Below are 14,854 nucleotides of genomic sequence, written 5' to 3'. Positions count from 1 at the left end.
TTTCCAATGAACTCACCGATGTGAGGTGAAATAACACCACCGCACATTCAGCGGACAATAAACTACACATCTCACTTCCATTGGAGGATGGCCATCTACGCTGACTAGGGGATTGGTGTTGACATGAAAAAGTTGACACCAGCCAAATACCACTTACCCTAAGTCCCAATTATCAGCTGAATATAGACGTCTGTCACCAAGAGGAAAGTTGGATTGATGTGCTGAGGACATCACACCTCTCATAAGCCCCAGGATAAAAAAGCAAAATGCAGTGCGCAAATAAATGAAAAGAAAGTGTTCTACGCGGGGGCTGTCTCACGCCCAATGCGCATACGCCTCTTGACCTGAAAGTTATGTTGACCTTGATAAAAGAAAGGAGGGCCTCCAGGTCTTAGTTTTTCTACATTGTGAGTTGAATGTTTTGATGTTGAGTTAACGACCACCAATATGCCAGAAGAAGCTGGTTAAACAACGTTGTAGCGCTACATTGCGATTATATTGTCGGTGCTCAATACTTTGAGCAATACTCATCCATAGGAATGTATTTAATAAAATCCTTAACAGCGATTACATTGACTCATCCATTATTGAAGATGAGCACAGCCCGAAAAATTGCGAACATTGCGCTGCTTAGCATTACAGCTTTGTTTAACCAGCACTCCGTCGCGTATTGATGATCGTCAACTCAACAATCAAGTCAGCTCACTATACAATGTTAACTCAAGCTTTCAACCCATGATTATTATAATGGGTCAGTGTGAGTTTAGGTTTTGGCTCGGATGCTTCCGGATATGGCTGTGGCAGACACGCGCGCCCATTGGGCAGATGCTCAGCATAACAGTAGTAACTCAACATAAGTATGAGCCAAATGCCAACGCCGTCCTTGATCTGACTCTCGAACGTAAAACCTTCATAAATTGTTACTCAACAGTGATAAAAAGCTTATCGAAAGCATTCCATGCTTCTGACAAGCCTTTGTTTTGTGTTGCAGTATGAATCAGGGGGGGGGGGAGATGTCACCCGTCCTATGTATCTTTAACGAGCCTTTGACGCAAATTAAATGTACAAATAGCCATTCTGTTTCCATCAGAATAGCGATTACATCAGCCTCTGTGTGATGTGTCGCACATGCAGGCTCTATGTTCAGGCGGTGCTATAGCTCCCGTCAGATAAGCTCTATATGGCGGCAGCTGGTCTGATAAGATATGGCTGATCGGTGGCCGAAGCGGGTGAGACCTGCACCAGTACGGCTGTGGTCCAGTTGCTTGCGTTGGTGGCTGCGTGTGTGGGTGGCTTCGTGAAGGGCAGTTCCGTGATTGTGTTGCTCATCTAATCGGCGCGCTACGGTTGCATCGCGAGGTTGTGACCAATACTTGTACTGGACGTTTCACAACCCACACCGAGGCCTGGCAGCGTTGTTTGGCGAGCTCAGTCTGTGGCGCACCCGAGCTAACCCGGCCCCTGGCGGTAGGGGCATGATACCGGCCGTCCGCGCTGCGCCGTCCCCATGAGACTTCTGCCGCCGCTACTGCTGCTGCTGCTGGTGCTGGAGCACGTGCAGCCGGCGACAGCCCAGCCGCGTCTGCTGGGGTGCCGGGACGTCGCTGTGGATGAGCTGTTGCCGCGCGCCGCCTTCAGCGCCTTCGGCGACAGCGACAACTGCGCCGCTCGCTGCGGCCAGCAAGCAGCGCTGCTGGCCGCAGTCAGCGCCAGTTGGTGCTTCTGCCTGAATCAGCCGGCAGCGGCGGCCAATCTGACGTCCCGCTGCGATGGCCCGGCGCCGTCCGGCCGCGAGATGCTGCGCTTCTTCTCCCTTCCGGGGCCGGACGTCGGCGTGGCGATGCCGCCGACGGACGTGATCGTCGGATCAGTGCGCCTGACGTTCGTCCGCTGCGCCGCCGGGCCCGTCTCCACCCAACCGGCCATGCTGGATCAATGCGTGCACAACTGCGCCTCTAGCCACCTCAGCTTCATCGCTCTGGGTCTACTGTCGTCAGGGAGCGACACGTTCTACAACTGCAGCTGTGGCAGCGAGGACGGCTTTGGCGCGACGCTGCCGGCAGCGCGGTGCTCCGCGCGGTGCTGGCGCGGCCAGGAGGAGATGGACATGACGTGCGGCGGCCCGGGCGAGGCGTTCAGCGTGTACCAGACGCAGCAGGACGGGCCGGCCTCGACGCCGGCCGCGCGCGTCACTACCCAGCGCTCGACGCTCGGCCAGCACTGCGGCACACCCGATCGCTGCTCGGGACTGGGCACACTTATTAACGACTCGTGCTACGTGTCCATACCCCTGAGCAGCATTCCCGGTGCGTTGTGAGCGGCAGCGGCCGGGGATGATCCCCAGTTGCGAGCAGTCAGCCCTGCCGACCGCGGCTCTTCGGCAGCTGGGGCCTGACGGCCTGGCAATCTGAAAACACACAAACGTCTCTCGCTGATGACGATCTCGATTTAGATGATCGATCTGCTCTGGTTTAGCTCAATAACAACACTCCTCCTATATTGCCGTATGCGTATCTCATTGGTTGACCATCACGCAGCTTACTCGAGTAATATCACATTCTTATGTGATATACTAGAGTATTATCACATTCCTGTATCACGCGGTCGTGATTTGTATCGTTCAAGGGCTTACTTCTTCCATCCAGATAGCTCGATGGGTTAGTGGGTCTACATTCCGATTCGCCAGCCCTTGTTGGAGCGGGTTCGGATCGCTTTAAGCATTCGCTATTTCCCCTGATTACGATGGCCTATGGCAGCTTCCCCGGCAAATGGCAGCAGGTGTGATTTGACCGGCTCCCTTCTCAGCCGCGCTGGCCAGATACGAACTTCTCAGCCGTGCTGGTCAGATACGAACTTCTCAGCCTTGCTGGCTAGATACGAACTTTTGTCCAATCCGCAAACTTTCGCCCCGAACGAACTTCGGTTCCGTGCTCAAGCTGTGTCCGTATTCGAACTTAAGCAACGAAACTCCTGGGGCATGAGAGCAGCACGCCCTACATCTGGGGCTGCGGCACCGCACCAAAGAGAGAGAGAGGGAGGGAGAGAGAGAGAGAGAGAGAGAGAGAGAGAGAGAGAGAGAGAGAGAGAGAGAGAGAGAGAGAGAGAGAGAGAGAGAGAGAGAGAGAGAGAGAGAGAGAGAGAGAGAGAGAGAGAGAGAGGGTGGGGTGGGGGTGGGGATAAGATGGCAGTGGGGTTAGGGGTGGGGGTTGGATGGGGTACATTTGAATCTCAAGTGTACATTTGGCCCTCTATTTGCGACCCATTTGACTGCCAGTTAAGCGACCTGGCATGGTCACTGATGTGAATCGTCTTGTCCGAGACTGACTAGGCTAGATACGCGCTGGGTCCCAGAGAGTACCACTGTTTGTCACTGTACCACTGTTTGTCTTTGCTTGTCAGGAACGAACCATGACAGCTACCCGGACGCCAAAAGCAAATGTCAAGCGCGCGGCACCGACTGGCGGGTGTGGGCAGTCGACACGGAGGCAGAACTAGCCGCCATCTACAATAACTTCCTTCCGAACTGCGCGCAAGGTAAGCAACGCGCGTGCCGACCGGTACCGGGCCGGCATGGAGTGCCAGTTCGGTGCGCAGTACCGGGCCGGCATGGAGTGCCAGTTCGGTGTACGGTACCGGGCCGGCATGGAGTGCCAGTTCGGTGCGCAGTACCGGGCCGGCATGCCTGTCTCTCTCTCTCTCTCTCTCTCTCTCTCTCTCTCTCTCTCTCTCTCTCTCTCTCTCTCTCTCTCTCTCTCTCTCTCTCTCTGCATATATATATATATATATATATATATATATATATATATATATATGCATATATATCTCTCTCTGCATATATATATATATATATATATATATATATATATATATATATATATATATAGGCATACAGGCCCAGTACCACACGTTTGCACGAGTCATGTGTTCGGCTTCGCTTTGACTGCTAAACAGCTTGAAAATTCTATTGAGCCTTACTTCATAATGTTGGGACATGAACCAGCGTTACACCGTTGGTGACGGTCCTTACCGGCGCCAAGGACGTCGCCTCTGCACGCAGCGAACCGAGCGGGAACCACTTATTGATTTCTGTAGCTCCACACTATACCGTTCCGCGCATATCTTTGTATATCCACATCTTTCTGCCTTTAGCCAGACACACAGCACAGATGGCACGGGTAAGGGTCAAATTTGCACACGCAAAATGTTCCTCCTTTGAGACAATCGGGGGAAATAAATCATCCCGTTTCGACACCGGTGTCTGTCGCAGCTCTCGCGAGAAGCCGCAGGCGTTGGCGTATACCAAGGAGACACTTCTCTTGCATGCAGAAGGAACAAGTACAAAGGTCTAGCCGTCAAAACATGCATCAAAAGTCCAAACAGCAATGAATTTGGCATGACCGCATACGCACGCAAATTAGTTCCTCGTGCCGAATCAGTGATAAACGGCAAGCACATGTTGATAGAGATCCGCATTATATTGTTGTGATCCACATGATATTATATGACGTAAGCTTGTGCTGAATGACCTATATCGTTGATATCCAGGAACCACCTGGAGCTAACAATAGGATGTGGTCATGTTTAGAAGGGTGGCTCCACCAGCAAGTATAACCAAGATGAAAAGGGGATCGGAGTCGAACGTGTCCGTGCTTTTGTAATACCCAGGTTTGTGCATGTTGTATTTGCGGTGCAGCGCGACCCACGACACGCGTTCAACGATGGCCGCCCCGATCATTTTCCTCCTGCGCGACCCGAACCGTCCCAACCTCAACGCTCGGTCACGTGACCTACCGCCGCCGGCCACGGGCGGACGTCTGTTGACCCAAGGTCCGACTGCGACCGACCGCGGCAAGCCCTGCGCGCCATATGCACCTCTAGCCTCACGTTCTACAGATTTGCTGTGAATATTCCAAATGATGGTTGCGACAATTTCGTTCCGCTGGTCGGTTCCGCTCGCATTCCACTGGTCTGACGGTCCAGTGTAAACGCAGAACGATTCAACATTCGTAAGTCGTTGCTGAACAACTGCTGCCTAATTCTGATCGCACATCAGGGTGAGTCTCCTTTCCCCGCTTATCGAATTGACGGAAGGTGAGGATGTGACGGGTAGATTTCCTGACCTCGTGCTCTTTTGCTTTAATCGATGTTTTTCGCAGTGTCCACTGTGTCGTGTGATAGCTTGGAATGCGACCAGCGGTGAACGCGACCAGCAGTGAACGCGACCAGCGGCGTGGTGCATGGGCCAAAGCAGATGGAAAGCTCGATGGCCGCGAGTGCCGGTCTAAAGGCCTGATTGCGGATGCTCTGACGGTGGTGACCAGTCGTCTGTCGCGGGCGGACGGCAGTGACGGTCTGACGGCCTGATTGCGGATGCTCTGACGGTGGTGACCAGTGGTCTGGCGCAGGCGGACGGCAGTGACGGTCTGACGGCCTGATTGCAGATGCTCTGACGGTGGTGACCAGTGGTCTGGCGCAGGCGGACGGCAGTGACGGTCTGACGGCCTGATTGCAGATGCTCTGACGGTGGTGACCAGTGGTCTGGCGCAGGCGGACGGCAGTGACAGTCTGACGGCCTGATTGCAGATGCTCTGACGGTGGTGACCAGTGGTCTGGCGCAGGCGGACGGCAGTGACAGTCTGACGGCCTGATTGCAGATGCTCTGACGGTGGTGACCAGTGGTCTGGTGCAGGCGGACGGCAGTGACGGTCTGACGGCCTGATTGCAGATGCTCTGACGGTGGTGACCAGTGGTCTGGCGCAGGCGGACGGCTCGGTCCGGTGGGATGGCTGGGATTCGGCAGAACCGGCCGGCGACTGGCTGGTGAAGCAGGTCACTGGAACGTCCTCTGCCGGCAATGTGATTATCATTGAGGACATCCTCAAACCATACGGCAGTGAGACGCTCAAGTATTCCCCGCCAAACGCACTGCCGGAGCTTGCGGTTTTCGTCGTCTGTGAAGCCGGGCTCCTGCAGACAACGACCGATTCCAGTAAGTGTCGGAGGGTGCCTTGTGAGGAAACATTCGTGGACAATGGTGACGTACTTGATCCACCAGCCTCACGACATAATATGCAGTAACCACGGAGCGTTTACCAACATTCTGAGGGCATAGGCATTCAGAGAGTAACGATCGGAGAGTCTGAAAAACGGGGTCGTGATCGCGGAGTTGTCCTCATGTAACGGAGTCATCAAGATAACCTCGCGTCTATTACGTAATCACTGAATGATATCATGTATCAACGGCCGACCAATCTCGAATGTCGCGTATTTGCTACTTAGTGCCCATCCTCGCCGTGCAAGGAGCGTAAGCCCTCACCCCTCCTGGAATAGCTTGAAATACCCAGAGCATGCTGCTTAAGTTACCACTGTCTTAGTTTCAGACTTGTCCACTAGTCCACGTTCCACTTGTCCACCTTCAAACCCCGTCAGGGTAAAAGCATCCTTGCCCTCCAATCCTACTTCATTCCCAGTTCTCTGAAAACGAACCCTACCAAGACTACCCCTGTTCTAGTCGCCACGCCCCAGACCATAAAATATTACCCTTCCATTTTAACGTCTAGAACTTAAAGTTAACCCCCTAGCCGTGCGTGAGGTTGCCGGGAGTGACCTTCGATCATACTCTATCCTGGAAGGTGATATCCGGATTAGTTAAAAAGTGTAACCCCATCCTGGTCTGTCTAGACAAACTTTGTCATGAACTCACACTCGAAGCCCGCAAACTCCCTATCCAGGCCCCTGTTTTCCTCTACAGCCTGTACTGTCTATCAGGTTGGCACGGGGCCACCACTTGGTGTCCTGGCCGGATTTTTGTGAATTTCGCAGCCAGGACCGTCTCGGGGAGGCGGAGTCGAGACCATATTTCACCGGCTGTAAGTTCGCTGGGCTGGCGCGGAACCAGCGGCCTTGTTACACGCCGCGAACACATTGATGTTTTCAAGGCTCTTAATGACCCCCGCGCCCCGATGGTGATCCGGTCGCTGTCCACCCCTCGGACTGTTGTGAGTGAGCTCATCACAAGGTCGGCGGTGCCCGTTGCCTTGGAGCTACCCGCTCTCCGACTGTGCCTGTCGCGAAGGGTGTTTTCATATCGTGCGACTTCATCCTGGAACCACCTGCCGCCGGCCGTTATGACCTCCGGGAGCCGTGCTGCGCTCACATCTTAACTTGATCGATGCGAAAAAGACGGAATTGTTTGACTTTGTAGAACTCTTGGCGTGTCACCATCACCTTCGTTTTTATCGTAAAACTTGTAACCCATTGACTCGAATCAAACACTTATCCACACATATTATATATACATATATACACGTATGACTATATATGTCATACGATATACATGATATCGTGGCAACTACATGACATGACACGTCATGGCATGACACACATCTTGCCACTTTCGGTACAGATTGAAGATTATCCCTGATATGCCACGAGTGATGCCCATTTTTCTTGGTCATGCTAGCTGTTGTGTTTTGCGTTTTAACACCAAGAAACGTCACTACGTGGGTCACAAAATGCAGGATATAAAGCAGCGATGCTATCTCTAATGAGTGTGCCGAAATCATGGGAATCGAATGACGCACCTCAAAGCGGGCTTCAGGACCCGGGCCCTTAGATCACATGAAATTTTGAGCGCTTTTCTGTCCGATGAAGGTGCTTCTGTAGCAGGGAGCCAAGGGAAGAATGTCACAAAACCCATTTTGAGGGGCGTCCATGAACCCATATGAATGTGCAACGCTAATCCTTGACTAAGACACCCTAAACTCTGCCTGAAGGCGCTCTGAGCCCACTTGGAGCAGCGTTCTCCAACCTAAAGAAATAGGAAAGCAACGAGTGATGTGTGGACGGATCAGGATGTTATGGAGAATTAACAATTTGGAACACGAGGGCTAAGTTTTAGCCTTTTCCATGACATCCACATCTCGATCGATGATAGTGGATGCGTTTCTTAATTTAATTTATCACTTCAGATCTTCATCAACAGTTCCTCCTAGAATTTTCATTAAAACTTTGCCTAGGTATTTGGCAGTAATTCAATTAAACTTGAAGGCTACCAGCCTAGGTTTTAGCATATACTTGATAATGTGTTTTAGACGCTTTCAGAACTAAACGATTCATCTGAAACCATTTTGTAATGTTTCGAACACCAGGCCGATTTCAGCATTAGTTGAACAGAACTGTGTGTGTTGATGATTGCAGTGTCATCAGAGAAAAGATAGGCATCTGCATTGTTACAGACGCCACACAGGTGGTCGTTAAGGTCAAGGTTGATATGTAAAGGTTAAACAACTTAACACTGTTGGACACCCATATTTATTCTATTTTCTTTAGACAGAAAGGTCGCGATTTGATGTTATCTGGAATCTGTTGTTGAGATCAGAATGAATAGTTCTGTGGAGTGGGCATCTTATTCCAATGACATGCAATTTGGTTTGTGCGATATCATAACTAACTGTAGCAAAGGCTTTCTAAGACTGAGGTCAAGACAACGTGTCATTGGCATTCGTTCCATGAAGACGAGAACTCCAAACCTAGGTAGAGGTGAAGTCCCAAACTAAAGCGAAAGGGCGCCTTTGCCCCTTTGGGCTCGACGAGGTCAACCCCAAGAACGCGAAAAAGCAGGAAGCATTTAAACGGAAGCGAGGGGAGTCTCGAGGTGTCGTTTGATGTATGTTGTAAAGGATGAGGCATGAGGTAAAAGTTCTATTTTGCCATAAGGCATGACTGACAGGTTTGAGGTCATTGCAGGTTTTTTCTGTGCCTAAGAATAACTGCCTGGGAGGCAGTCTTTCCCATTCATTATTTTCCATCGTATAACCGACCTGGGTTGGGCCTAACAGTGATTTAGATTTCAGTGTTAGTTTGTCTATCCCGGTGGCTCAGTTGGTTGGAGTGCCTGCCTTCCGATCCACTCATTCGTGGCGGGGTGGATTCGAGTCGCTTTAGGCGCGCGCTATACCTAAACAGGTGTGGCCTGCGGCCAGTGGCAGCGACGACGTTAAATATCAGTTGACGTCAGTGGACAGGACGGACCGTCCGAACATTGTGGCACGTTCAGCTTCTGCAACCAAATTCTGCCGTTGCCCTGGCATTGAGCCATCGGCAGGGGTCAGGGGTCAGTGGTCGGACGGTAGGCGTCAGGGGTCACAAACATCACTGCTTAGCGTAAACCCTGATCCCAGAAATCCATGAATTCAAAAAGTTTGGATTGAGTTTTGAAAAGAATCAATGATAGAACTCCGGCTGAAATTATGTAGGTAAACCGTTTTGTTTCTGGACGACGTATTTGAAAGCGTAGCAACAGCACATACCTATGGGGTCGGCAAAGACCAGGCAGTTCTATATCTTATCTCTAGTGACACACGGTACAACTAGCCACGTTTATATATGCCAATCAGGGGTTTTCAAATTGTCGAAACTGTGAGGGAAAGCCCGAAAACACATCAAACCGTGTCGAAATGGTGCTAGCGCAGCCAGAACTTAGTCCAGCTATGATGACGAAGACATATGGCGTCCATAATATACAAATACGTGTCACTTAATTTCAAACAGCTTGGATTTAAGTGTAAATATGAGGGATGTGGCAGCTTGACCAGAGTTCGTGCCGGGTTACTATGTTTTATATGGCGGGTGGCCGCATTTGACAGATTTGTGGGAATGGTGCGCTGAAACGATTGATTTACAGCCAGTTTCACACCTTTAGGGTCATATTTCGATGTATGCTCATGCATGCGTCATTCAATGCGTGTAATGATAACGCTTGGTAGTCGCACTGAAGCATTGTCAAGGAATCAAAGAACATCGTCTTAATTCATTTCGAGCCCAAACTGCGCCGCCAGCACCTCGTAACAGCACTACACTTCTTCCCTGCAGTCGTGCCGCCATCGCCATGACAACGACCTCGCGCCCCTTTGCTGATGCGGATAAAAGAACGTCTGTGATTGGTTCAGCGGACAAGGGCTTGCTACTGAGAAGCACACCGGTGGGAGTTTGAACTGTTGCGTCGCATGGATCATGTGATGCTCTCATTCCCACAGCCAAAGTGCACCTCGAAAAGGGCCACTATGGCGAACGCCATAGCGAAATTAAAGTCATCGTATGATGTTTCGTTTGATTCCCCGGACAACCGCTTCATGTTCGTATTCTCTTTTTTTGTCTACGGAGAGCGTTTCAAGTCTTTGTAGCATTTATTACACAAACATTTTGACACATTAGTGCGCTGCAAACGTAACACAACAAACACGATGGAAACGCAAGCTAGATGAAATGTGTTACTTCTATAGTGGTGAGCAGGGAGCCAAATGAAATTTCCCCACAGAGTCAGCTGCTTAAAATCAAAATTCCGAGCTATTCAGAAGGATTTTAAGAAAACCGGTCCTAGTGATCACGTCGTACACGTCTAATGTAACAACAAGCGAAAAGTACAAACAGGGTGGGATGTTCCCTTCAAACTGTACAGTGAGGGGGACTGGAAAGGAAAGTGACAACCCAGCTAGGTGATCATCGGATCGGGCCAAACAATATTTTGCCTTTTGATCCAACAAAGGAACGACGCATCTGATCTCAACGGTACGCAGTGGAGGAGAGTAGTGCGCCTGGCGTGGTCACGCGAATTCTGTTTTCCTTTTCGTGTTGTTCGCTCTTCTTGTGTTTTTAGTAACGATCCGTCCCTTCGCGACGGAACTGGCTCCAATCTCCTCCGTCGTATGCATGAAAAATTGTCATGTACGCTGTACTCTCGTGGCCATCAGGATGGAGACGCATATGGGCGGCCAGGCCGGAGACAGGGTGCTGAATGGTGCCACCAGAAGCCCATGGTATCGGGTACCCCTCCCCCCACCACCAACAGCACTCCCCGACTGTTTATTCAGCTCTCAACATCGGCAGCGTCCTGATGGCTGCTGCTGGCGACAGCTGGTCACCACCGGTCGCCGCTCGGTCAGGCAGGGTGGGTCGCCACCGGTCGCCGCTCGGTCAGGCAGGGTGGGTCAACACCGGTCGCTGCTCGGTCAGGCATGGCTGGTCACCACCGGTCGCCGCTCGGTCAGGCAGGGTGGGTCACCACCGGTCGCCGCTCGGTCAGGCAGGGTGGGTCACCACCGGTCGCCGCTCGGTCAGGCAGGGTGGGTCACCACCGGTCGCTGCTCGATCAGGCAGGGTGGGTCACCACCGGTCGCTGCTCGGTCAGCCAGGGTGGGTCACCACCGGTCGCTGCTCGGTCAGGCAGGGTGGGTCACCACCGGTCGCCGCTCGGTCAGGCAGGGTGGGTCACCACCGGTCGCTGCTCGATCAGGCAGGGTGGGTCACCACCGGTCGCCGCTCGGTCAGGCATGGTGGGTCACCACCGGTCGCCGCTCGGTCAGGCAGGGTGGGTCACCACCGGTCGCTGCTCGGTCAGGAAGGGTGGGTCACCACCGGTCGCTGCTCGATCAGGCAGGGTGGGTCACCACCGGTCGCCGCTCGGTCAGGCATGGTGGGTCACCACCGGTCGCTGCTCGATCAGGCAGGGTGGGTCACCACCGGTCGCCGCTCGGTCAGGCATGGTGGGTCACCACCGGTCGCTGCTCGGTCAGGCAGGGTGGGTCACCACCGGTCGCCGCTCGGTCAGGCATGGTGGGTCACCACCGGTCGCCGCTCGGTCAGGCAGGGTGGGTCACCACCGGTCGCTGCTCGGTCAGGCAGGGTGGGTCACCACCGGTCGCCGCTCGGTCAGGCAGGGTGGGTCACCACCGGTCGCTGCTCGGTCAGGCAGGATGGGTCACCACCGGTCACTGCTCGGTCAGGCAGGGTGGGTCACCACCGGTCACTGCTCGGTCAGGCAGGGTGGGTCACCACCGGCCGCCGCTCGGTCAGGCATGGTGGGTCAACACCGCTCACAGAAGCTTCTACTATTGTTTCGATAAAGGCATGTTGCCGAAATATCAACCCAACTACATCTCCATTCTCCTGGTTTTCCCTCGAGGAATAAGGCTAATACTACTGTCTTGTCTATGTTTGTAGTCTTGTATGGGAAATGTACAAGCCACGAAAAAAGAGTCATCGTTCGGCTTACGTGAGTTGATAACGGCCAGCGACTGAAAGCTTCTCCGTTCTTGTATTTTTTGTGTGTGTAATTATGCAGTGAATGAAATGGCTGGCATGCTTAAGAACATTCTGTGCTTAGAATTGCGCGCTATCATACGAGCGTAGCCATATACTCGGGGGTCAGAATGTTTGGACGCACTGGGAGGTGTGCAATCTGTACATAGACCAGCAGCTGTCGCGCCGAGCACAACTAGGCACAAACACCAACAGCTGACAAACCGAACATAAGCTGGTACTCACAACAGCTGACACACCGAACACAGGCTACAGCGCACAACGCCAACTCACACACAAACACAAGCTGGCACACACAAGGACAACTGACGTATGGAACATAAGCTGAAAAGCACACTAACAACTGACGCACCGAGCGCAGCCTGGTGCACACACCAACGACTGACACACCGAACGCGGCCTGGTGTACACACCAACGACTGACGCACCGAGCACAGCCTGCTGCACACACCAACATCTAGCACACCGAGCGCAGCCTGGTGCACATACCAGCAACTGACGCGCCGAACACAGCCCGGTGTACACGCCAACAACTGACGCGCCGAGCACAGCCTGGTGCACACACCAACAGCTGACGCACCGAAGACAGCCTGGCGTACACACCAACGACTGACGCACCGAACACACCCTGGTGTACACGCCAACGACTGACTCACCGAACACAGCCTGGTGCACACACCAACAGCTGACGCACCGAACACAGCCTGGTGCACACACCAACAGCTGACGCACCGAGCACAGCCTGGTGTACACGCCAACGACTGACTCACCGAACACAGCCTGGTGTACACGCCAACGACTGACTCACCGAAGACAGCCCGGTGTACACGCCAACGACTGACTCACCGAACACAGCCTGGTTCACACAACAACGACTGACTCACCGAACACAGCCTGGTTCACACAACAACGACTGACTCACCGAACACAAAACTGTAAGCATGCAGAAGCCTATCAGGTACGAACGTGTCGATCAGAGCAGCCTATCAGGTGTGAACGTGTCGATCAGGACAGACTGTGGTCTGAGCCCTCCATCAGCTTCGAGGGTGTTGTAAGCCCCACAAGTCATTGGAACCATACATGGCAGCTTATCATGCTTCGTTAGATAAGGCTTCGGGCAAGCGAATCCAAGGACAGATTGCACAGTTCAGGGCCCGGGCACTGACACGCTCTTCAAACTGCTGTCGTGCAAGTCACCAGGTGCGTTTTAACCCTGCACACAGGAGAGCCCGAGTGTCTGCTCAAAGCAGGCATCTTCGCGTGCGCCACTGGAGCTTTGCAACGTACTCCGCAGCTGGCGCTACGTCACCTCGCCTGCCTCTCACCCTGGCAGGAATGGCACGTGTGAGGGAGTCAGGACACCGTAGGAAGCATGCACTCACAATAATATGCCCCTGAGCGTGCTTATCCTGACGTATGCACAAGGTGGCAAAAGTGTCTCTTCAGTCACCGTCGAAATTAAGAACAGCTTAAATTGTCACTGTCATCTATCACGAACCACTCCAATATAACTCGTAAAGCGATACACCACAGAAAACAAACATAAATGACTTACAAATCTTTAAAAACATCACTTTTTTGTTTCAAAAGTTTTATTTGCACTTACGTACCATTTGCTGGTCATGCTGAAAGTACCGATGGTTAGAGCGTAGGCCTTCGTGCATCAGTGATCAGTGTAGCTGGCTTAAGGCCGGTGAACACATCGATTCAGCTCAAACCTAAAACGTCGCATGTACGGATAAAGAAGAAAACCTGTTTGGTCAGCGGCCGTGTAACAACTATGAATGACATGAAACAAACCCCATGCACTATCTCACGACATACCTACCGGGGCAATACCGGTGTTGGTGAAACACATTTTTCAGGGTTTAATCCATCTATTAAATGTCACTCTCCACCAAATCCTATAGATTGTACACATTTTGTATGCTGCAAACTGCGTTTCCTTGGGCTGAGAACTGTTATATTGCTTCATAGCACGGCTATGACCTGTGTCTATAACTGCAGTGTCTGAAATAATATTTCGTATTTTCATTCCATGCCCAAAGTGCAGATTCATGGCATTTACAATCAGTGCCTGGGGAATTTATACTCCAGACATAAAACAACCACTAGGAATCCAACACAGGATTACATGCGTTAATGGCCTAGGTTACACGGATGGCGGGCTAATGGCCACGTAACGACCCGCGCTGAGCGAGATCGCTTGGTTTTTCCGGATTTCGGGCCCTGCGCCTGCTTCCTTATGTGACGACCTGGTTGAGTGTCTAGAAAAGTTATTAATTCAGCGCCGCTCATGGATAAAATCGCAGTTTCTTGAAGTAGCATTTGGGCAGCATCCGTGTCATAATTGCCAACAACACTTGTCCACTAAACTACTATGGGCATATTCACGTACAGCACATCATATGTCTGAGATATGGACCTAAGACCTAATGACCACATATCACGAGCTAGCAAAAGATAGAGCAAGACGTGAGATGCTTCGAGCACTTACCCGCGCTGTGGGGGCTCTGCATAGCACGCGTCGCCAGCACCTCATTGCAGCGGCCGTGAGCCGATCACTGGAGCGTCGCTGTTTCGATCGCTGGGACGCGGCCATTCGGCACATGACGAGACCCGTGTCCGGCACTAGACCGGCCGCGTGCCGGCATGTCAGAGACCGCATTTCCGACGCAGGAGCAGCTATCCGGCACTAAGGCGGCCGCGTTTCCGGCACAAAAGGGGCCGCGCGTCCGGCACAGGGGAGGCAGCG

At 52.4% G+C, this 14,854-nt stretch overlaps 1 protein-coding gene across 1 annotated transcript in view; it reads left to right on the top strand.

Annotated features, from left to right (window-relative positions):
• The first annotated feature begins 1,264 nt into the window (after window positions 1–1,264).
• The window catches only part of LOC119109839 (adhesion G protein-coupled receptor L3), a 42,123-nt gene continuing 28,533 nt past the window's right edge, over window positions 1,265–14,854 (top strand). The window contains exons 1-3 of the mRNA XM_037233592.1: window positions 1,265–2,306; window positions 3,400–3,534; window positions 5,726–5,989. Coding sequence (XP_037089487.1) covers window positions 1,508–2,306; window positions 3,400–3,534; window positions 5,726–5,989 — 1,198 coding nt within the window. The 5' untranslated portion in view covers window positions 1,265–1,507. The remainder of the gene's footprint in view (window positions 2,307–3,399; window positions 3,535–5,725; window positions 5,990–14,854) is intronic.

Source organism: Pollicipes pollicipes, unplaced genomic scaffold (genome assembly GCF_011947565.3).
Source record: "Pollicipes pollicipes isolate AB1234 unplaced genomic scaffold, Ppol_2.1 Scaffold_7231;HRSCAF=8579_pilon_pilon_pilon, whole genome shotgun sequence".
Classification (NCBI taxonomy): domain Eukaryota; kingdom Metazoa; phylum Arthropoda; class Thecostraca; order Pollicipedomorpha; family Pollicipedidae; genus Pollicipes; species Pollicipes pollicipes.
Note: the sequence above shows the minus strand (reverse complement) of the source record. Positions and strands in the feature narration are given on the sequence as shown.